The 23,740-nt window shown below is 36.7% G+C and overlaps 1 protein-coding gene across 2 annotated transcripts in view; it reads left to right on the forward strand.

The window, feature by feature from the left end:
• The window catches only part of CSDE1 (cold shock domain containing E1), a 40,536-nt gene that overhangs the window by 2,486 nt on the left and 14,310 nt on the right, over window positions 1–23,740 (forward strand). The window contains exons 2-10 of one of the 2 annotated variants that reach the window (XM_007977469.3): window positions 5,316–5,701; window positions 15,513–15,711; window positions 17,059–17,168; window positions 17,568–17,660; window positions 18,280–18,377; window positions 20,587–20,668; window positions 20,994–21,122; window positions 21,250–21,375; window positions 22,378–22,590. In XM_007977469.3, the coding sequence (XP_007975660.1) occupies window positions 15,513–15,711; window positions 17,059–17,168; window positions 17,568–17,660; window positions 18,280–18,377; window positions 20,587–20,668; window positions 20,994–21,122; window positions 21,250–21,375; window positions 22,378–22,590 (1,050 nt within the window). In that variant the 5' untranslated portion in view covers window positions 5,316–5,701. The remainder of the gene's footprint in view (window positions 1–5,315; window positions 5,702–15,512; window positions 15,712–17,058; window positions 17,169–17,567; window positions 17,661–18,279; window positions 18,378–20,586; window positions 20,669–20,993; window positions 21,123–21,249; window positions 21,376–22,377; window positions 22,591–23,740) is intronic. The other variant, XM_007977471.3, reaches the window with a different exon arrangement.

Raw genomic sequence — 23,740 nt, forward strand, 5'->3', positions numbered from 1 at the left:
TGGGTACCTAGTTAAAAACAACACAAAACTTTTTAATATTTTAATGTCCTTTTATGCTGAGGTAAAACTGTGTGACTGAAAATTATCAGTTGCCATATGTTGCACATGTAAGCAAGCTATCCGTTGATTTGCAGCTACAATCAGTACATAACCAGTTATTTGCATTTCTGTTTCTCCAATTTAGTAACAACAAGCTTCTGTGCTAGATACTGCCCACTTTTATTAGTGAGAATCTTTGCTCAAGACTCTTACATTTACTTCCTGTTGCTAATTGGCACAATAGTGCTTTTTTAGACCCCTACTCAGTTTATATACCTACTCTGTGGAACATGGTAGCTGCCAGCCACGTGTGGCTGTTGTGCACTTGAAGTATGGCTAGTTTGAATTGAAATATGCTGTGATTGTATAATAACATTGGATTTCAAGGAATGTAAAAGTGTCAATTTTTTACATTGATTCTGTAGAGAATAACATTTTGGATATAATTGGTTAACTAAGATATTTAATGAAAATTCCTTCTGTTTCTTTTGACTGTAATATGGTTACTAGAATTAAAATTACACATGTGGTTTGCACCGTATTTCTGTTGGACACTGCTGGTCTGTGTTGTTTTCTGATGTGTCTAGAGTGTTTCTTCAGCATCTTCCCACACTACCATTTGTCCTGCTTAAAAGTATTAGACTTCTGGGTGTATGTATAAGCAGTTAAGTGATAGATAGTTTTAAATATCTCAGTAGCTGTTTAGATAATTAATCCAGCACAGTTGTTACTACTAAACAGATACAAAAAGATAGCTGAGTCGGTTTGATTTTTTTATTTTTACTCAACAGGTGACTTAGGTTGGTTAATTATCTAGACTTGATCATTTACCGTAGATCCTAAAGTGAAAATGAATTAAGACCTATTAAGCACTTCAGTTATAAACTGTGGTGCTCAATGAAATGTCAGGCAATAGAGAAACTTTTCAGTCCTATGCTACCTATTTGGGTCTTTGTTTTTCCCGCCTAAAAGAAGATACTGCCTGAGGGAAGTGGGTTAGGTGAGCAGACTTTTGTAGAATGGCTTAGCCTTTTATTAACTTTTCCCAAAGTCAGTGCTGCCCATACTTTCAAAATAATTTGTCAAAATAATAAACTAGGTAGTGTGATACATTTTAGATGGATTACTTACCACATAAATGTGTGAGTTTAACCTCTTGATTTAGTGACTACTATGTCATGGCTTATGCTAGGCCTTTGAGGTAAAACAGCCAACTGAGGAAGACATGAAATAAAACAGGTGGTGGCCAGGTGCGGTGACTCGCACCTGTAATCCCAGCTCTTTGGGAGTCTGAGGCGGGTAGGTCACTTGAGGTCAGTTCGAGACCAGCCTGGCCAACATGGTGAAACCCTCTCTGCTAAAAATACAAAAATTAGCCAGCCAGGCGTGGTGGTACACGCCTGTAATTCCAGCTACTCGGGAGGCTGAGGCAGGAGAATCGCTTGAACCCGAGAAGTGGAAATTGCAGTGATTAATACTACTATTTCCATGCTGAGCAAAGGGAAAAGGAGTTGATTACTTAGCACTCAGGGAGATTCTCAGATACACATTTAAATTGTTCACTAGTGTTTTTATTGGTACCCTATGGTGGGTTTGTGGGGGCGATTTTTTTGAGTCAGCGTCTCACTGTCGCCCAGGGAAGAGTACAGTGGCACAATCAGCTCACTGCAGCCTCAAACTCCTGGACTTAAGCGATCCTCTTGCCTCAGCCTCCCGAGTAGCTGGGACTACAGGTGTGTGCCACCACACCCAGTGAATTTATTTTTTATTTCTAAAATTGTTTGTAGAGACAGCGTCTCACCATGTTGCCCAGGCTGATCTCAAGCAATCCTCCCACCTCGTCCTGCCACAGTGCTGGGGATTACAAGTGAGAGCCACCGCCCCAGCCCAATACCCAGTGTTCCGTGTGACTTAAGTTTCAAGCTTTTAGGTGGATGGAGGAGATGCACTTACATTCCTAGGGTTAAGGCAAAAGAGTTGGTTAGTAGCACCAGTTAATGTTAATCTGGGCATGAGTGGATAGCCATTTATATTAAAATGCCTGAGCAATACCTTGAAGTTCTTCAGTAAGTGTTAATTTAATTGAAAAACATTTATTTAACTGCAGAAGCTGTGAAGATGTTAATTCGGCCAATAAATTATTCATAACTGTTGGTGGGTTCGTTTGAGCTTTAGTAGCTCCTAATAGACCTCATTAGTGCCTAAGAATGGCCCTGTAATACTCCAGAGTTTCGGTTCCAGAAATCTCTTTTTGTGTTACTGTATCTTGGAATTGACAGTTCTTAATGTAATACAACAACCTAGACTGGGTTAATCCAGTTCAAGTTTTTCAAGATAACTTGCTTTCTCCGTCTTGAGTTCTTTGGGTTCATTAATAGACTTAAAGTATTAAGATAAAACCAATATACACAGTCCGTATTTTTTAAAGAAGAGATTATTTCTTGATTGGATAATTAAAACTTCATACAATTAAAGGTGGTATAACTGTTTACACTTGAATTGTGGTGTCCTTTTGCTTATTAAGGGTTAACTACCTTTTTCCTTTGGTTGTTTATGGCAGCACTGTATTAGGTGCTAAAGGAGGCTGTGATAAAGAAATTTGAGTTTACCTCTCAAATTTGAAATAGAATTGGAGGAACAAGATACATAAAAACATGAAGTAAACAAAGTACAGAAATTGCTTGGTACCACTTGCTGCAAATTGCTTGATGCAGGCAGTGGATGTTACTGCCCCATTCTTTAGTAGGAATTAATGAATGAGTCTGCTAGAATGGTCAAGAAAGGCTTTTTTGTCACCTTGAAGATCACAACAGTATTTTTTTGTGGGAAGACCCATATAAACAAAGGTGGCTAGAATTCAGGAATTTCCCAAGAGTTGTGTTTAAGGATTAGGCAAGGTAATGGACTTCTGGGAGAACTGGAACACAGTAGAGAGTACGAATGGGAGGTAGAATGGAGACACCTGGAATAGTAGTTCTTAATTTTGGTTGGAAGTCAGAAACACTTGGGGCAGGTTTGTGGCTGGGGAGTGGGGGGAGATAATGTCTGGCACCTAACCTAGTGTAGTTAAATTTAGAATCTTTGTATGGGACTCAGGCTTTGATTTTGTTTATTTTTGTTTGTTTGTTTAAGGTTGCTGGGAGCGGTGGTTAGCCAGGATTAAAAACTTCCCATCTAGAGTGGTGGAAAAATAACTGAAGATGTTTGATAGGGGAGATGATAAGTGAAATTGGAGGGTTTTTGTTTTGTTTTTTGAGACAAGGTTCTGATCTGTTGCCCAGGCTGGAGTGCTGTGTCGCTGTCTTGGTCTCTGCAGCCTTGACTTCCCAGTCCTCAGTAGCTGAGACTCCAGGTGTATACCACCATGCCTGGCTAATTTTTTGTATATTTAGTAGAGATGGGGTTTCTCCACATTGCTCGGGCTGGTCTCGAGCTCCTGGGCTCAAGCAATCCTCTTGCCAAGGCCTGCCAAAGTGCTGGGATTACAGGCGTGAGCCAGCTCACCTGGCCAAAATTCAAGTTTTTTGATAGTCTGGTGGCAGTATGTGACAGAAAATGGAAAGTGTGTACGCTGGAATTTGGCGGATATATTAGACACCTGAGCTAAAATACGTCATTTAGTAGGACAAGAGATGGATACAAACGATATCGTGAGGGAAATACTAACACAACTTGCAACATTGGGTATGGCGATGGAGAGTGGAAGAATCAAGATAAAGAAGTGGCCCTACCTCAGACCAGTTATATTCCTCTGAGTGGGGGCTGGGCATAGGTTTTTTTTTTTTTTTTTTAAAGCTTCCCAAGTAATTGAGCACCATTATCCTCAGACATATATCTAGTCTGGGTAATAGAATGATCTAAATAAAGTGGAAAGATCAGACAAGTGTATGTAACATTTGATATTTGAAGGAACAATATAAAGTCATGGGATGTTAGATAATAGAAAATGGCCAGATCAGCTATTATTGAGTTTTTATTTTGCATGTAAGGAAAGTGAAACCTAAAGAGGTTAAATAACTTGTTCATGGTATTTACTAGTACCAGTGATTGAGATTACGCTCTTCTGATCTGAGCTGTTTCATCAGCTCTGATCTCTCACCTGATAATCATTCTGATGTTTTCAAATATATTATCCATTTCTCAGCATGTCCACCTTTTTCTTCTCCCTGTAGAAATAATTTTCGTTAATGCCATTTGGTTAACTTTGGAGTCAGTGCAAAATAGTTGTTTATTTTATAGCTAATATAAAGCAGAAATGTGATTTTTACTGACAAATACATTTTATTTCTCTTCTATAGACATTTCTCATCTATTTACTGCAGCAGTGCAAACGAGATTTCTATTTGCTCACTAAGTCATCTCCTATAGGATTTCAAGACTTAATACCACTTTCATCAAAAACTAAGGCACTGTTTCCTGTTACATCAGGTTGAAATGCTTCATAGTCTGGCTTCACTACACCTGTCACACTACATATCCTATTTCACTTCAGCCCAGTTCTCTGTTCTCCAGGCTAGCCTGTTGATTTTCCTCTGAAACAACAAGCCACACTGTTGCCACGGGCATTCATGCAGAAGACTTCATTGGTGCCGGGCTTAGAAAATCATAGAATGCATGGTTGCTTCTCTCAAGAAACTTAGAATTTAGTGGCATATTCTAGCTTGACTTACGTGCTATTTCATGCCTAGAACACTCAGCTATTTGCCTGATTTTCCAGATTCAGTTCAAATTCCACTTATTTAAAAGCTTTCTCTATACTTACCATGTTGCTTTGATGCACATGCAGTTCTGGATAAACAATAAGTAATATTTCTAGATAGTCTGTGACATATCTAGATGCTAATTGAGCAAAATAATTTTTGTCGTTTTTGTCCTATACTCTTTTTTTTTTCCCATGTATAAATCTTGTATTCTCAGCAAGATTGTCTATGCCTTCATGGCAGGGACTTCTTTTATGTTTTCCACAGAGCTAGATCATTATAAAATACTTGCACTAAATTAAATATTATGTCATGTAACTGAGCTTATTTGGGGGAAGAGGTCAATAAAGACTATGGAATAATTTGAGGTCTTGGGTCTGAGATACCAAACGAGGTAGTTGTTAGTACTTGAGAGATTGCTCCAAATAACATCAAATGAGCATGCTTCCAGGTTTTCTGTATTACTTGCATGACCTGTGATTCTAAGTTAATGAAATGAGTTCGTCCCTCTTCTCACCCACTGTCCCTGATTATTTTATATATGTTATACTTAATGTCTTCATTTTTTGCCTCTAGTATGAAGTGTAACAGAACAGACTTTACCACCTGAAACTGCTGCTTCAAGTTCAGATCAGGCAAGGAACAAACCTCGTAACAACTAACAAGACCAAAGAAGAGTACACTTAAGTTGAAGACACAACACTTGATCTGAAACAAGAAGTTTGTGCCTACTCAACAGCTTTGAAAGAGCACTTCCCAACGCTGCTAGTAGTCTTTGTTTTCTTCAGTGCTGTACTGTGAGATTGCCCGGTACAGCAGCAGTTGTATTCTTTATTAGCTTGGTAGATCATTTTCTCTCGCTCTTTTTTTTAATACTAGCAACTTTCATCCTTTGAAACGTGTGCTGAAAAGAAGAATCAGCAAATACTACTGAAAGTGCAATATTTGATTATCACTGCGAGGTAGGTTTGTAATTTCCTATTAAGAATCAGTCCATAATTCTGGATTTCCTGATTATTTGGTCAAATATAAAATCTTTATTATTTTCTAAAGGTATTCAGAAGACAGTTTTTCTATTCTCAACTAGTATGAAATGTCAACACTATCTCTTGTTAGATAAGGGCAGTGTTTATGGTCAAATTTTTCACACAGATTTTTCACACCAGATTATATTAATACATACTGATCTCTCGACTTACTGGTCTCTTAGAGAAGCTCCGTCTGTACTATTTAGAAGTTAGGATTTCAAATAAGAATGTGCATTGCAGTCTTTCCACGAGGGTCTGTGAAACTTTGGTGGTTATTTGTTATTGACATCTGTTTCTCTCTCTTCAATGTTAGCTTCTTGAGGGAAGAACCTTGGTTTATATCCATACCTACATTTACAGTGCATATTTATGAATGGTATATAGTGCATATTTGTGAAAGAATGGTTGACATGCCTACTGTATTGTTAGGCATTACTAGTGCTGAAATATAATGAGTGAATAAGGTATTAGTGGACCTGCAATACAGGACGATTTGTTACACAGGATCACAGTTTAATATAGGCTAAAAGATATTCATAAAATATTAAGAATATAACTGAAGCTGTTCCCTTGGAGGTAAGGAGGAGGGTAAAGAAAGCCTATAGAGAAAGGATATTTGAAGGTGAGTAGTACCTTGTTAAGAGGGAGAAGAGACATTGGTAGAGGTATAGAGATAACAGAATTAGCAGATTCAGGGAGACCTGAAAGCACATGGTATATATTAAGTTGTTCATTATGAACAAAGTAGAGAATACAATTTTGTGGGGAGAGTTATGAAAGGGAAGTTTACTGGAGGCTTGGCCCAATACATTTGTCTTTATTCTGTAGGAGAGCCATCAGATGTCTGTAAGCAAGGGCTTAATGGGTTTTTCCCCCAAAAGTAAGATAGCTTTGTTGCTTCACATTTTAAAGTAATATTCAGAAGTGTACCTTTAAAAGACAAATGGTGACACTTTTGAGGGAAAGGCTGAGGATGGGAAATCTGTCAAAAGCAGTGGATCGAGTATAAGGAAGATAAAAGCTAAGGTTTAGGTAGAGAAAAAGGTAGATGCTGAATGTTCTGATGATAGAAGTGAGGACTTGGAGACCAGTTGATTCTGAAGGTAAATGTAGAGGGAATGACTTTATCAAATCCAGTTGTCCAAGCTAGAAACCATTGTTCATAGGAATAGGGAAGTTAGAGTAGTAACTTACTGATATTAAAATATATAGTGGAAATCTATTGTGGTCATTAGCAATCTGAAGTTGAAGGAAATACGCTAGTACAGAATATTAAACAGTGGTTAACTTTGAAGGTTGGCTTATGAAGAGCAATTTTCCTCTTTAATCTTTAGTTTCCAGATTTTCTAAAGTTAGTAGACATAAAGGAATTCAGAAAGAAGTCATCAGATTATAGGTAATAAAGGAAGAAGCACTAATGAAGAGAGCAAAGAAGTAGAAGTCAGGAAGAAGCACCAAAGATAATTTCAAGAAGTCAATGGTAAACATTTTTTTAAATGCTACAGAGGTCAAATAAAATGAAGAATGAGAGTAAGTCATGCAGTTACAAAAGCTTCACTGCTATTTCAAGAAGCACTTAGGACTTTATTTCCAATTTATTGAAGGATTATGTAATAGTGTTGATGACCTTACTGTGCACTAGAATATTCCTTAACTAAAAACTAGTAATATTATCTATGTCTCATTAACAGACACTGTTATTTAATTTTAAGGTAACTGTACCATTTAGTTTTTCTATTTGTTTCTTCTTACCTTAGCTGATTTTTAAAGAATAATTTGAGTTTTAGACTAGTTGTTATGGATTCTGTTGGATTAGCTAAGGAAGATTAACACAAATTGAAACCACAAGTTTATGTTCTGGAGGATAAAAGATTAGATTTTTTTTTTTTTTTTTTGAGACGAGTCTTGCTCTGTTGCCCAGGCTGGATTACAGGCGTGTGTCACCACACCTGGCTGATTTTTGTGTTTTTAGTAGAGACGGGGTTTCACCATGTTGGCCAGGCTGGTCTCGAACTCCTGACCTTGTGAGCCACCGTGCCTGGCAAGATTAGATATTAAGGCTTTCATCTCATTGACATGATTTATAGAAATAGATTTAAAGAAATGCTTTTTGTTTAGTGTAATCTTTGTATTCTGAATATTAGTTTACTACATGAGCATTTTAATGTATAAATGTATCCATAGCTGTCTAAAAATTACATGTTTACATAGTTACAAAGAAACCACAATTGGGATGAAGATTTTTAGCAGTAAAACATGGCCATGGTTGTACAGTTGTGAAATAGTTCAGTGAAAGGGGACACACACCTAAGGAAACAGATTTGGTAATGCAGTGGAACCCCCAGATTTTAAAGGGGGGTTTTGTAAAGTCAGTAAAAATAATACATCATTAGGAACAAATATATATGGAAGGGTAGAATTAGCCATAAAATGGCAAGAAAGAACAAGGACTGTAAAACATTTGTTTGACATGTGAAAATAGACCTGAATTGTTTGGTGAATGATTTGATCCAGGTAGTCTAAAGGTGACAGACAAGAGGAAAACAAAACTAGAAAATTCCTGTCATGCTCCTAGTTTTTTTCTGCTGAATGCAATAATTTTCATACTTGAAACATAGCAAAGCAGAGAAAACCGAAGCCCCAGATGAGTGAGAAAGTAACAGGATTACTTGGCAGTTGCTAAGGTGCTAGTTACTAGGTGTGTGATAGTAGTCAAATAGAGACCTATGACAGAAACTCAGTGTCCTGATTTTTCAGTCAGATGTGGGAACTGTTGAGCTTACTTTTCATCTCTAGCAAAAACCCCAGAGCCAGTGAATAAAAAACTTGACAGAGTAGCTCATGATAGCGTAATGGTCAGTATGGAGAAATGTTGGATGGATAACAATTAAAAGAGGTTAGTAAGAGACTGATTTTAGAGAAGTCTCCAGGTGTATGCTGCCAGATGCTATCCTTGCCCTGCTTTTTTCAGAGACCTAATAAGTAGTTATGTGAGTGCCTGTGTGCTATGTAAGCACTTATTTTAGGCTTTTTACATGAAGCAACTCATTTAACTATCTCAACAACTGTGTGAGACAGGTATTAAGATAGGAGAATGAATGATTAAAAGATACACTACACAGAGTCTGATAATTTAAAATTAGTCACCAAATTGAAATACTAGATTAACCAACAGAAGGCATTTTAAAAGCATTAGGTTATAGTTTTTTATTTAGGAACAAATGATCCATTACAGAGGAACTGAAAGAAAACCTGATTTTGCTAATGTGATTTGTGAAGAAATGATGGGGATATTTTTTAGTTTTACAAAGTTATAAAACTTCAGAGGTGTAATCACTCAGTACCTTGTATTGGTCGGGTACGATAAGAATAGTCGTGAAATGCGCTTTAATGAATAATTACTTAGAACCTATCCAGAAGACCGCAATTAGTATGAAAAATGGTTGTGTTAAGAAAATTGAAAGAAACAGTGGAAGTCAAGGGGGAGGTATGTTTGAGAATACAGGGTGGTTTTCTAAAGATCTTATGGTGAAATAGGCTACCTTTTCTAAAGTAATTGTTTGACAATCAGTAGAAGCCAAGCAGACCAGATTAGTGGGGAAAAACAACTTAGATCTTGTAATAAATTACAAAGCATAGATTTCCACCCCCTCTCCCTAAAGGAACTTGGAAACCAGTTAGGTGCTCCCACTTTACTTTTGAGGACAAAATCCCAGAGATGTTAGAAGTACTTGAGAGTCAGGGCTGAAAGCCAGTCTTTTGACTTTTATGTTCTTCAGGGAACTTTAGTTGATTTCGTGGGTTAGAAATGAAGTTTAAATTTGACCTGAGATTTGTTCCAGTTTTGCTTTTATTAAAGGAGGACTAATTTTGTTAATGACTTCTTCAGTTTTAAAAGTAACTATGTAGAAAAGGGTAGAAGGTCTAAACTTTATGAGGCTGGAGATATTTGCCTGTTGTGTTACCTACTATATGAGTAGAACCTAAAATAGTGCTGATGTATTGTGCGAACTCAATTGTGGTTGAATGAATAAGGCAGTGGTTAAGAATGGAGTCAGAACTGGATTCTGTTCCCACATTTGCCATTTTTAGCAGTGTGCCCTTAAGATGGCTAAGTGTTTTCTCATCTGTGAACATTAAAGTAGATTTTCTGGTCTTTAAATACATTTGAAATCATACTGTATAAATATCTGATGTTTCATTTCCTATTACAGAATAAGCATTTTCCACATATTCTTTCCAATGAGCACATAGCATTACATAAGTTGCAATGACGTCTTGAACCATAAAGTGTGTTAGACTTTAGATTATTTCCAGGAATTTGCTGCAAAAATATATTTGTTAAAATACTTGTGCATAAAGCTTTTTTCACATTTCAGATTTCCCCAGGAGAGCTTTTCTGCAATGCAGTTGTTAAGAAAAGTATCTCCACATTTTGATACGTGTTGCTAAATTGCATTTCTAAATGTACCAATTTACTACCATAAAAATGTATGTGTTGTTCTTAGCTCACTTTTTCATTATTTTAAAATCTTACATCTTTGCTAATTTGGTATATGAAAGTATTAATTTGCTTTATCTGAATTTTTTTATTGCAAAAATTCAAGGGTTTTTTGTTTAATGTTTTGAGCTTTTGTGTTTAAAGTTTAATGATTGATATTCAAGGATGATTTATTTACTCACTTAATCAGTAATTCAACATAGCAACATACAACCTGCTCTGTACCAGGCACTGTTTATCTAAAATCTAGAGATTTAGCTTTTAATAGAAAGTTCTGCCCCTCAAGAAGCTTATATTCTGGTAATTTAATTATACTGATTTGCCTAGAATCTTCAATACTACTCTGGTGTATATACACTTTTCCCCCTAGGTTTGAGTATGAAAGCTTGTGCTTTTTCTATAATCAGATATCAGTCCCTTGTGATTTTTTTTTTAAAATTGATTTCAAATCTAGAAAGTTCCTCCCTTGCAAAGATTTTACAAATATACACATCCAGGGTGTGTGTGTGTGTGTGTTGTGTGTTTTGGGGTTTTTGTTTGTTTTGTTGTTGTTTTGTTTTGAGACGGAGTCTCACTCTGTCACCCAGGCTGGAGTGCAGTGTCAGGATCATGACTTGACCTACCGGCTCGGGTGATCCTCCCACCCCAGCCTCCTGAGTAGCTGGGAGTATAGGCCTCCGGCTAATTTTGGCTAATTCTTGTATTTTTTGTAGAGACAGCGTTTTGCCGTGTGCCCAGGCTGGTCTCAAATTCCTCGGCTCAGGCAATCTGCCACCTCAGCCTCTCAAAGTGCTAGGATTACAAACATGAACCACTGAGCCTGGCTGGTTTTTAAATATTTTTAAGACATTAAACTTGGTTCATTTGCATACATTTTTATATGCTGTTAGGCAAGCAACTAAATTGTGGATTTTGTTTTCCCCTGTTTGAAAAAGAAGCCAAGTAACATTTACCTATTGGGTCCTTCCTACCACCAGCTTTGTTAGTGTCTTTAATTTTTTATAAACAAGGATCTGTTAAATTATCTAATTCCATTTGTCTTCTACTTTTATGTGTTGTTTCTGTGATAACTTCCATTTTGCTTGTTTTTTGGTGGTGCTGATGAAGAAATATTTGCAATGCCATAAAAATATAGTTTAGCCAAATTATTGGGAATTCTTTGAAAAGTATTAACGTGTCACATGTCTTATATAAAGTTGTTTGAGTGGTGCGTTTCCTGTTGGAAAAATAAAATAAAGGCATCCTCCAAATGGATAAAGGCTAGGGAAAGAGAGCTCTAGTCAGCAAAGATTCTGGGATAAGGGGACAGCTTTTTCAGCTGTTTTGTTATGCGTCTAAGGATGAGATGAGACCCAAACAGTGGAGCCCAGATTCCGGCATTCTTGTTGGGGAGCAATTTAGAGTCTTAAAATGTTAACTTTGATGCTTTCTGATTCTGGTTCAGTCTCCCTTTGGGTGAGAAAAAGAGGATTTCTATCTCCTGCCTGCTGCAGAGATGTGTGGCAGGATTGGAGACTTGAGAATGGATTTTTTGCAGCTTTCAGGCATATATATTTCAGATAATATCATTGTGTTCTTGTTTAATAGTAATCAGAACTATAATCCAAACATGAGGCCAGGTGCAATGGCTCACGCCTGTAATCCCATCACTTTGGGAGGCCCGGGGCGCCGGTGAGGGGGACGGGTCTCTCGAGGTCAGGAGTTTGAGAACAACCTGGCCAACATGGTGAAAACCCGTCTCTACTAAAAATACAAAAATTGTCTGGGTTTGGTGGCGCACGCCTGTAGTCCCAGCTACTTGGGAGGCTGAGGCAGGGGGATCACTTGAACCCAGGAGGTAGAGGTTGCAGTGAGCCAAGATCGCACCACTGCACTCCAGGCTGGGTGACAGGACGAGGCTCCATCTCAAAAATAAATTAATTAATTAATTCAGCCTGGGTGACAGCAAGACTGTGTCTTCAAAAATAAATAAATAAACAAACATGAAAGAAGCACAGCTTGAAAGTCCCTCAGTGATCTAGAATAATGGTTCTCAAGGTAATTTTATACTGCTTGTCAGTTAAAAACATGTATTGTCGATATGTGTATATATTTATAAATTGTGTGATTACAATTTTGTGTCTGCATTGTAAAACAGTGGTACAAAGAAATAGGAAAAATGTGAAGTGAGGGATATTATATAAAAAGTTTCCTTGTGCAGAAATGCTCTGTTTTTGCTAGAAATACTATGTTCTGGATTGCTGGTTTTTGAGTGTTTAATTTTAAAAAGCTTTATAATACCATGAATTACTGTCAAGGAGATCAACATTTAGTGCATTGTATTGCAACTAATATAAATCCATATCATAGTCTTGATCTTAACTTTTTGGCATACTTGTCATATCTCGTTAGATGGTTTCTTAATGTGGAGGTTGAAGAACTAGTACTAGGAATAGAAATGTCAATTCCCATGCTCTTTACATGTGCTTGCCTTATCTTCCATCTGAGGTTCTTCTGCGGGAATCTTTCAAACATTTGTCTATTTGGGCTTTTTTTGTTTTTCTGGGTTGGAGCCTTGCTGTATTGCCCAGACTGGAGTGCAGTAGCACAATTTCGGCTCACTGCAACCTCTGCCTCCTGGGTTCAAGCAATTCTCGTGTCTCCACCTCCTGAGTAGCTGGGACTGCAGACCCATGCCACCATGTCTGGCTAAATTTTGTATTTGTAGCAGAGACAGTCTTTTACCATGTTGGCCATGCTGGTCCCAAACTCCTGACCTCAAGTGATCTGCTCACCTCGGCCTCCCTGTGCTGTGATTACAGGTGTGAGCCACTGTACCCGGCCTCATCTGTCTATTTGTGAAGGTAGTTTAGTTACACTAGATAACTAAATTTGTGTATTTCCTTATCGGCCATACTGTAATATAGCGAGAGCAAATGAGTGAGGACTTCACTGTCGGCCTCTTATGGAGTTCTCCACTCTTCCCTCAGAATACCTGAGTAATACATGATACCATCTGACATACGAACTCGGTGAAACCTAGACTATAAATACATAGTAAATATTTATAAAAGCTCATTTTTATCTCTGGGCAGAAAAATAGTCCCAATTATTTTCTTCTACACCCCATTGGATTATCTGTGTGTACTGTACTTTAGGGAGACTAGTAACTAAAAATGATAGGTTCTATTTAAAGTTGATTGGCATTGAAAAGAAATTGGACTGAATAGTCTCACTCCAACAACCATCAAGAGTCCTTGTGGCATTTTCAGAATTGTTGATATCGTCGTATGTTTTAATGGCTTAAAAAAAAAATACATTTCACCTTTTATAGTAATGTTATATTTTTTAAAATATATTTCCTATGTCGATAGAAATCTGATTAATTATATTTTGCTAAACCCAAGCTAAAAATATATAAAGGTTGACTGTGAAATGTGCGCAAAATTGTTATTGATCATAGTTATCAACATTATGCTATGTTATAACAGCTGTTTGAGATGGAGAACGTTTTTACTGTGTCATCAGATCCTCATCCCTCTCCTGCAGCCCCTCCTTCACTTTCTTTACCCTTATCTTCATCTTCTACCTCATCTGGAACTAAAAAACAAAAGAGGACCCCAACTTATCAGAGATCTGTAAGTCAGGAAAGCAGTCATTCTCAGCTTACCTTGCTTTGTGTTAAGAGCATGACCTCGGATTGCCACTCATTCTGGGTGAAATATCCTGCAGACTCACCTTCTAACTTCCCGAATCATTTTTTTTTTTACCTTCAGTCTTGAAAGATAACCCAGTAGATTAGGGCCTTGCTCAAAGTATGTCCAAGAATCAGAAGCATTATTAACACCTTGGATCTTAATAAAGATGGAAAATCTCAAATCCCTATACGCAGAGTCTGATTTTGTATTTTAACTTCTCATTTGAGAAGCCCTGGTTTAGAGCCAGACCTTCTTGGTTTGAATCTTCTGTTTGACTTTGGCAAGTCATTTAACTTCTCTTGTCTGTTTTCTCATTGGTAAAATGAGGCTAATACAATACTTTCTTTTGTAAAAGTTAAATGAGTTAATATATGTTAAACACAGAACAGTGGCTAGTGTAGAAGAATTAGAACGTAACCACCTACAGGTGTGGTGGCTTTGATTTACCTGATTTGACCACACATCGTTGACTCCTACTTTTGTTTATCTTTCTAGAATTTTAGTTACTCTTTTTTCCTAATGAAAATGTATCCTTTTTATTAATAATGTCCAATATCCCACTTAAATGGAAATACTGATTATAAATGAGATTTTCAATGAAAGGGTCTAAAACATAATTGTAATGATTTGGAAATGTCATTACTATGGTAAATTATAGACCTAGGCTTTGCTAAGGATTTCATCCTATTTTGTGCTTCACTTACAGTTTTTGTTGTTTTACTCAAAGAAAGGAAAATGGAACATCCAATGTGATAGTATTTTATGACCTAGACAGATTATGTTATATTGCTTTTAAATAGCTCCTGTTTCACTAAAGAATGGGAAAGAAATGATAGTTACAGATTTCATCAGTATGTGAAAAGTGAAGGGTTTCTTTCAGGTAAAGATGTCTTTAAATGTACCTGTGAAATGATTCAGCATTTTTAAAATGGAAATGCTTTTGCTGTCTTGTAGTTTTGTTGTCTCAGAAATTTTCTAATACACTATTTTGTATAGTCTTTCATTAAAGGACCTAAGCATGAATTACTCTGAGATTTTCTAGTTTAAGTATTGCATAGAAAGTTTATTTTATTGTGTTAATCTTTACTAACTTGAAATATGCCTTCCAAATGCATGACTTACTAAATTGTATTAAGGTATCGGCTGAAGTTTCAAAATAGTGTTACCAAATCTCTTAAGAGTCTTTGGTAGTTTGTGGTCACTGTCTCTTAATGTTAATTACCCTTGTTCTGAATTTGTTTTAGTAATTTTCAGTTTATGTAAAGGCAGCATTTACTACTGTAGCTGTCATACGTTAATATTAAACCCCAGAAATTCTATTTTTGTCTGGTAAGTGGAAATTCTACCATAATTTGGGGCAGTTCTCCAATATAATAACTTAAATTGTTTCCTCTGAAATGTTTTATTAGCTAAATTAATGCTGCATTAATAAAAGTCCATAATCTTCCTTTCATTTTACTTTTTTTTTGCCTTTTTATATGGAAGATTTAGTGACTTATTAACCAGACATAATATGCTATGGAGATAATGTGCAGATACGTATATATTCTTTTTGTTTTTAAAACAGATGAGCTTTGATCCAAACCTTCTCCACAACAATGGACATAATGGGTACCCTAATGGTACTTCAGCAGCACTGCGTGAAACTGGGGTTATTGAAAAACTGTTAACCTCTTACGGATTTATTCAGTGTTCAGAACGTCAAGCTAGACTTTTCTTCCACTGTTCACAGTATAATGGCAACCTGCAAGACTTAAAAGTAGGAGGTAATCTGTCAGTTCTCCTTTGTAAAAATGTAATCACAAAATTTGTCTTGCATATCAACTTGTTCATGAGTGTTTTTCAAAAAAATGTTTTATGTAAATAAAAACATTTTGGACTTTCAGTTGTATTGTTTACTGGAGAATATCTGTATAAACCAGCAGAATCCTTAAAAGATATATTTGTTTATATTTACAATAAATGCTTGGAAGATTTCTTTGTTCCCCCTAATGATGACTGTTTACCTGTAAGATTTTAAGCCAGTAGGAATATTGAACTTTTATAATGTTATAATGTTACTTATGATTATTCTATCGGGTACTATTTTGGTAGTACCTGAAAAAAGTAATTCTTAGAATGTCACCTCTTAGATTATATGGAAATTCATTTTGGCTGACACCATACAAATTATTTCACAGGTCTGGCATGGTGGCTCATGCCTGTATTCCCAGCAATTTAGAAAGCCAGGGCAAGTGGATTGCTTGAGCGCAGGAATTCAAGACCAGCTTGCAGCCTGGGCAACATGGCAAAACCCCATCTCTACAAAAAATACAAAAATTAGCTGGGGAAGATGGCTTGTGCCTGTAGTCCCAGCTACTAAGTAGACTGAGGTGGGAGGATCGCTTGAGTCCAGGAGGTAGAGGTTGCAGTGAGCCTAGATCGTGCCACTGCACTCCAGCTTGGGTGACAGGGAGACAGAGTCTCCTGTCTTTTTAACACAGGAGATTTTTTTTTTTAACACACACACAAAAATCATTTTTATGTGTTAAAGTGTTTGGCTTACTAAAGGACTGAAATTATGAGGCCTCTGTGCGTTTTTAAAAAATATGTTTGAGAAAAGAGTATAGTAGCTAACAAGATGCATGCTATAGGAGCATTGTTTTGGTTAATCCTCATGGCAGTCCTGTTTGTTAAGAATTATTCTCCTTTTACATATGGGAAAACTGAGGTACAGAGGAGTTTAAAAAAAAAAAAACTTGCCAAAGGTTATGATTGATAAGTGATCTCATTTTTAGTATGTGTAACTTCCATAAAAACTAAGATTAAGACATGGCTATCTTAGCCTAAGATGGTGGTTCTGAAACATTTTGTGTGTATCAGAATTACGTGGAAGGCGTGTTCAAACAGATTGCTATACTTGATCCCCTGAGTTTGTCTTTGGCTAGAACTAGAGTGAGGTCCAAGAATTTGCATTTCTTTAAGCTCCCAGGTGGTATTAATGCTGGTCCAGGGACCACGCTTTGAAAACCACTGGTCTAAGGCAATTCAAATGCTACGTTAAGTATAGTTTGGAATCAATATATTGTTTCGCAAAAATTAGTTCAACAAATATAACACATTCTTTATTTTAGATGATGTTGAATTTGAAGTATCATCGGACCGGCGGACTGGGAAACCCATTGCTGTTAAACTGGTGAAGATAAAACAAGAAATCCTCCCTGAAGAACGAATGAATGGACAAGTTAGTGACTTTGATGCTTTCTGTTTTTTTAGGGCCCTGCATTTGCATATCTTTCACATTAGAAAAGGAAGATTCTCCCCATCTCCTCAGTTTGCACGAAAGAGAGCTATAGTATATAAAGATTACTATTTTAAAATTAATCAAAAGCACTGGCATTTCTTGACCTGAAATAAAAATATGGTCAAGACTCAGTTGGGTTTTTACATATAACCCTGAGTCAATGCTTACAGTCAATTTACATACTGTAAGTTTGAAACTTGGCAGCATGACATCCTCTTGTGGATCATATTAAAATGCATCCCTGTGTATAGTATAGAGGATATTAAAATTCAGTTTATATTGCACAGTGCTGCTCCTGAAATGATTAGCAATGGAAATTTTTTTTTTTTTGACTGGTAGGTTGTGTGCGCTGTTCCTCACAACTTAGAGAGTAAATCTCCAGCTGCCCCGGGTCAGAGTCCAACAGGGAGTGTATGCTACGAACGTAATGGGGTAAACTTGTGTATTTTTCTTAAACCTTTGCCTGATCCACCATGTGATCTATAAGCGTACTTTAAAATTCGAAATAGAAAACGTAAGCTGCAATTGTTAAAATCAGTTTTAAATTTGGTTTTTAAGAGGCTTCAAATGCAGCATAATCAAAAAACTTAAAAAGAAAAATTCCATAGGACTTCCAAGTGTCAGTTTGCCCAAGTATGACCTTAGTTAGAACATTAAGGTAAAATGTTCCTTTTAATCACTTTTTTGGGGGTTGTGGGGGGGGATCTTTTTCTGGTTTCTTTTAAGCACTAACACCAGCTTTTTTTGTTTGGAATGCCTTATATAAAATTGGTTTTTTTGAAATGTAACTATAGTCTCTGGGCAAATGCTTCCACGTGTGTAAGCTTTTTGAAGTTGGATTGCTGCTCAGCTGTGGACTCGCAGAAGTCATCAGCACCATGGAGGGGAAGTGTGTGTTTACATGAATAAAGTAACTTACTTGTCATAAAGCATTTAATTTTAAGAAATTTGGCTTAAAATGCCAGTATAAGAGGTTTTTAAGTAAGTAAATCACAGTATACAGTGAATATGCATCCTGCCAAAATAGTAATAATGATTTATTAATTCACAGGAAGTGTTTTATCTGACTTACACCCCTGAAGATGTCGAAGGGAATGTTCAGCTGGAAACTGGAGATAAAATAAACTTTGTAATTGATAACAATAAACAGTAAGTTCTTTTTTAAAAAAATTTTCTCACCTAAGTGTTTTGCGTGTGTTTTGTTTTCCTCCATTAAGAAATTTGAAGTGGGTTTAAAACCTAACTTGTAAGTCTGGATAGTTTTCATGAACTTTCAGTTCATCAACTAATGATTTGAGGTCTGTGAATATTGTATTACAGCTATGATGTAGGATCTCAGAAATAGGAAGATGATAATTAAAACATTGTCAGGCATTTCAAGGACTTGTTCTAGAGATCAGTGAAGGTTTTTCAAAAAATAGTGCTTTGAGGTAAGTTTTGAGGAAGGGATATAGTCACTAGAGAGATGAGAAAAAAGAGCATTATGGATAGAAGAAATATCATGACATGTTTTGGGGAAATGGCCAAAAGTTTAGCCGAATTGGCCGGAAGGTAAAGTTTGAGTGTTCTTCTATGTAGGAATCTTTGTGGTATTTAAAACAAGGAAGTGTGATTGGTTTAGCTCTTTGGAGGTGGTGGAAGTGGTAGACTTTTGAAAAGTGGGGATGCTGTTGACCAGAGGCAGTGATGTGAGAGTTAACGTGAAAGATGGCTAGCTAATATGGATAGACTAAGAGGATGGGGTGGAGGAGTCAAGTCATATTAAGAAGATACCATCATCAATCTTAATTAATCAGGTGAAGGTGGGATTGGAATTAAAGGGAGTCCCAAATAGTTTTTCTGGCCTGGCCTACTGGGCAGATGATGGTACCATAAACTGGGCTAAGGAGACATAAGGAGAAAGTTCAAGGTGGGAAAAGAATCATACTTACTTTGGCAATTTTTGAGTGAGGTGTTTGTGACATCTGGGTAGAGATATCAAATCTACAACTGCGTGTATAGGTCTGAGACTTAGACCTATAAGTCTAAGGTCTGTTTCCTGCCTATAGGGAAAGTATATAGAGCTGTAGAATTCATCAGCATACACAGTTAAGGAAAATGTAGTTAAGAAAGCTCAGGGAGAATATTTTTATCTTGGGATATGAGAGATGCAAGAGGAGAAGGAAATTAAAATAGGAAGTTGGAGAAAGTGCTAGTAACGTACTTTCCAGTAGCATGTGGAGGGAAAAGTCCTAAGAGCATGTCTGTGGGATTATCTGCCTTGAACCTTCTCTCTTTCTTGGCAAGTCTAGAAGGAATCAGATTGCATTGTAGGTATGGTTATTATTACAGTCTGAAGGCCTCAATTTATATAGTTGTTAATCTCAGAACTGCCTTACCTGGTAAGTTTCTTCATCTGTAAAATGAGGTATAAGTTCTCACAAAGTTACTTGTCGACGTTCGTACTGCTTTTAAATAGCAGGCATTTAAATTCCCATCTGATTCTAAAGCCTTTTCACTGCAGTAAGTTACAAAAGCAGGTAGAATTTTTCTGGTGTCTTTGTTAGTCTGTAACTTTTTTTTAAATAAAAAACACATTTTGGGTTATTTGTCCATGAAAAATTAAGGGAAGTAATTGCTTGGTGTATAGGTCTTCTCTTAAAACATTTAGACTAACAGTACCATTATGTCTTATATAGTCTATGTTATCTTAAAATTGAATTTACATCGCTGCTGCACAAAAATGAGGGCATAAAAGCAACATGTGGTGTCTCTAACTTGTTTCCAGTCTCCAATGGCGGTGAATATCATTACTTTTAAAAGCATAGCAAGTTCTCTTAAAATCACTTCATTTGCTCAACTTTTGTGGCTGTTTACTCAGAAATAATTGAGATAGCTACTAAGTTTAGCACTCACTGAAAATAGAGACCATCTCCTATTTATCTCTGTGTCACCAGTACCTTACTTTGCCACAGATTATGCCTACACAAATGTTTGTTCAGTGAATAACCTTTATAAAACTTTAGTATTCCCCACGTTTGGTAGCATTCGCTTTGTGGCTTTATTTCAGTTCTTTTGTTGAAATAGAAAAACAGTAGAACATCATGCACTCATGTGTAAGTTTGTAAAAACAAATCTTCCAACAACAGTCCTAGAGAAAGATGACCTATATATATATTTGCCAAATGTAGATAAGTAAAGTCCTTTGCATATAAAGCCATATGAAAGTAATCAAATGTCATAAACCCTGTATTTATTCTTAGTGATGATAGAATTATTGAAGCCCCAGGAAACTAGTTTCTTTAGACTCATATCTAAGCAAGCCAATACATTTTTAACCCGTGTTTCATTCCTCCTCCCTGCAATTATTTTTTTCTAGTACTGGTGCTGTAAGTGCTCGCAACATTATGCTGTTGAAAAAGAAACAAGCCCGCTGTCAGGGAGTAGTTTGTGCCATGAAGGTAAGTGTTAAATTTGAGAATCTTGAGTTTTTCTTTGGCCATTTGAAGTGTTGTACTTCAAACTCCAGCCCCTTTTTTTTTTTTCTTTTTTATCTTTACCCTTTAAAAATATTTCACTGTTAGCCTCAAAAGTAGTCTCTTAAAATTCCTTGGTTGCTAATACATTGTCTTCTTTAAAATTGGCTGTTTAATTGATAATATTAGATTGTACCAAATTATACTATTGTGACTACAGTATAATTTTACAAAAATTATTGGTTTTAAGTTGTAATACTAAATTTGTACAGAGTGGTAATAATGTTCTTGGTTTTTTGTTTTGCTTCAGGAGGCATTTGGCTTTATTGAAAGAGGTGATGTTGTAAAAGAGATATTCTTTCACTATAGTGAATTTAAGGGTGACTTAGAAACCTTACAGCCTGGTGATGATGTGGAATTCACAATCAAGGACAGAAATGTAAGATAGTTAACTTGATCTTTGGACTTTTAAGATCAGCGGTGGTTTATGTTTTTAAGAAACACTTAAAATTATATGATTCTTCCTTCCCCTGTGCCCCCACCACCTCCAACCCCTTCTGATTTAGGGTAAAGAAGTTGCAACAGATGTCAGACTATTGCCTCAAGGAACAGTCATTTTTGAAGATATCAGCATTGAACATTTTGAAGGAACTGTAACCAAAGTTATCCCAAAAGTACCCAGTAAAAACCAGGTAAATAATCTTTTTCAGGAGAGTCCTATTTCACCTCAGTAGTAATAGAATAATATGGTATGGTATACTGAAATTTTATCTTACTCAGTTAACATGATAGTGGAACAACTAAGTGTACCTCTTGTTATGTATAGTTAAACTAAAAGAGAAACCGGATTTACATATCCATAATATGGTTTTTGGTGTTTTGTGGTTTGGTTTTTTTGTTTTGTTTTGTTTTTGTTTTTGTTTTTTTTTTTGGAGACAGAGTCTTGCTCTGTCACCAGTCTGGAGTGCAGTGGCGCAATCTCAGCTCGTTACAGCCTCAGCTCACTGCAATCTCTGCCTCCTGGGTTCAAGCGATTCTCCTGCCTCAGGAGTTGCTGGGACTACAGGCACGCGCCACCACGCCCAGCTAATTTTTGTTTTTTTTTTAGTAGAGACGGGGTTTCACCCTGTTGGCAAGGATGGTCTCGATCTCTTGACCTTGTGATCCACCTACCTCGGCCTCCCAAAGTGCTGGGATTACAGGCATGAGCCACCTCGCCCAGCCAAATATGTTTTTGTTTTTTTGTGTTTTTTTTTTTTGTTGTTGTTGTTTTTTTTTTACTGGGTGATGAGAAAAGACCAAAGAAGGAAATGCTAATTAAATTGGAAAGCACCTGATTGGATTAGACTGCAGTTCAGGTGTACATTTGTTCCCTCTTCTGCCCTTGCCCCACCTCTCCAGTTTATTTGTGGGGAAGCTGAGGACACAAATGGTGTCATTGCTGGGAAAATTCCTTAAATAAAATTTTTTGGTACCAGAGTACAGGGTCTTAATAGCAATGTTGTAATTTTATGGTTGACTCATGTGACCATAGACCATGAAGCTTTCACATTGGACTTATGTTGTCAACACCTTTTTTCGCTTCAGGAAACTATGTTAAAAATAACATGGGTTTACTATGTGTTCTTCTTGTTTGACTTAGAACTAGGAAGGATGAGAAATCTCCAGCTAAAATCGTTTTTCCTTCTCATCAGAATGACCCATTGCCAGGACGCATCAAAGTTGACTTTGTGATCCCTAAAGAACTTCCCTTTGGAGACAAAGATACGAAATCCAAGGTGACCCTGCTGGAAGGTGACCATGTTAGGTTTAATATTTCAACAGACCGACGTGACAAATTAGAACGAGCAACCAATATAGAAGTTCTGTCAAATACTTTTCAGTTCACTAATGAAGCCCGAGAAATGGTAAGTGTTGGATATTCCTGGATATGTATCTAATATGTGAAAGCCAATGTTATATTCAAGTTTATACTACTAAATTAAAAATGTTTTTAAGTTAAATAACCCTAATGGGCATTTACCTTGTTAAGGTGATTAAGAATCATACACATTTGATTAGTCTGGGTTCTCTCTGGCAGTTATCTTGGAAATATATGTGAAAAAATTTTTGAATGGAAATCTGGACAGGATTACTAAGGTATTGTTAGAGTCAGTGATTCTCTGGCCCTTAATATGAAGAGTAAGAAAATTCAAGTTCATCATTGTAGAAAGTAGATTTTCCCAAACTATTTCCTAAGACGTTTAATCAGTGATGGTTTCTGTTTTTAGGAAACACAGTTCTCCAATGTGGTCCAGGGAAGCCGAAAGATTGGACACCCATGATCTAGACACTAGATCACACATAAAATACACTTAACACCAATGATAGCTGATGAGCTTTTAAAAAAAAAAAAAAATCTTAGGCGTGGTGGCTCACACCTGTAATCCCAGCACTTTGGGAGGCCGAGGCAGGTGATCACTTGAAGTCAGGAGTTCAAGACCAGCCTGGCCAACATGGTAAAACCCCATCTCTACCAAAAATAGAAAAAGTCAGCCAGGTATGGTGGTGGGCGCCTGTAATCCTGACTACTCAGGAGACTGAGACAGGAGAATTGCTTGAACCCGGGAGGCAGAGGTTGCAGTGAGCCAAGACCATGCCATTGTCCTCCAACCTGGGTGACAGAGGGAGACTCTGTCTCAAAAAAATAATCGCAAAAACATCTCATGTTTTAAGAAGGTTTGTTGTGTTGGGCCATGTTCAGAGCTGTCCTAGGCCACAGTTTGAACAAGCTCGCAATTAAACCAGAGTCAAAAAGGTTTCGTTTTGGCAGAACTTTGCAGATTGTTTTTAAAGAGTTTGTGTCTGGGAGTGGCATATACCAACCAGAATTATTTCCCGAACATGTTTTATGAATTCACTTTCTCAGACATAATTTACATTTAGTTATGTTTGGGATCATACCGTCTACACTGTAACTCAGTGTTGTCAGTGGAACTGGGTACATTGAATGAAAATTTAAGTTTCTTGAGTTTTTTTTGATCCTTTGCCTTTGAAGAACTGATTGTATTTGACACA

Source organism: Chlorocebus sabaeus, chromosome 20, assembly GCF_047675955.1.
Source record: "Chlorocebus sabaeus isolate Y175 chromosome 20, mChlSab1.0.hap1, whole genome shotgun sequence".
Lineage (NCBI taxonomy): Eukaryota > Metazoa > Chordata > Mammalia > Primates > Cercopithecidae > Chlorocebus > Chlorocebus sabaeus.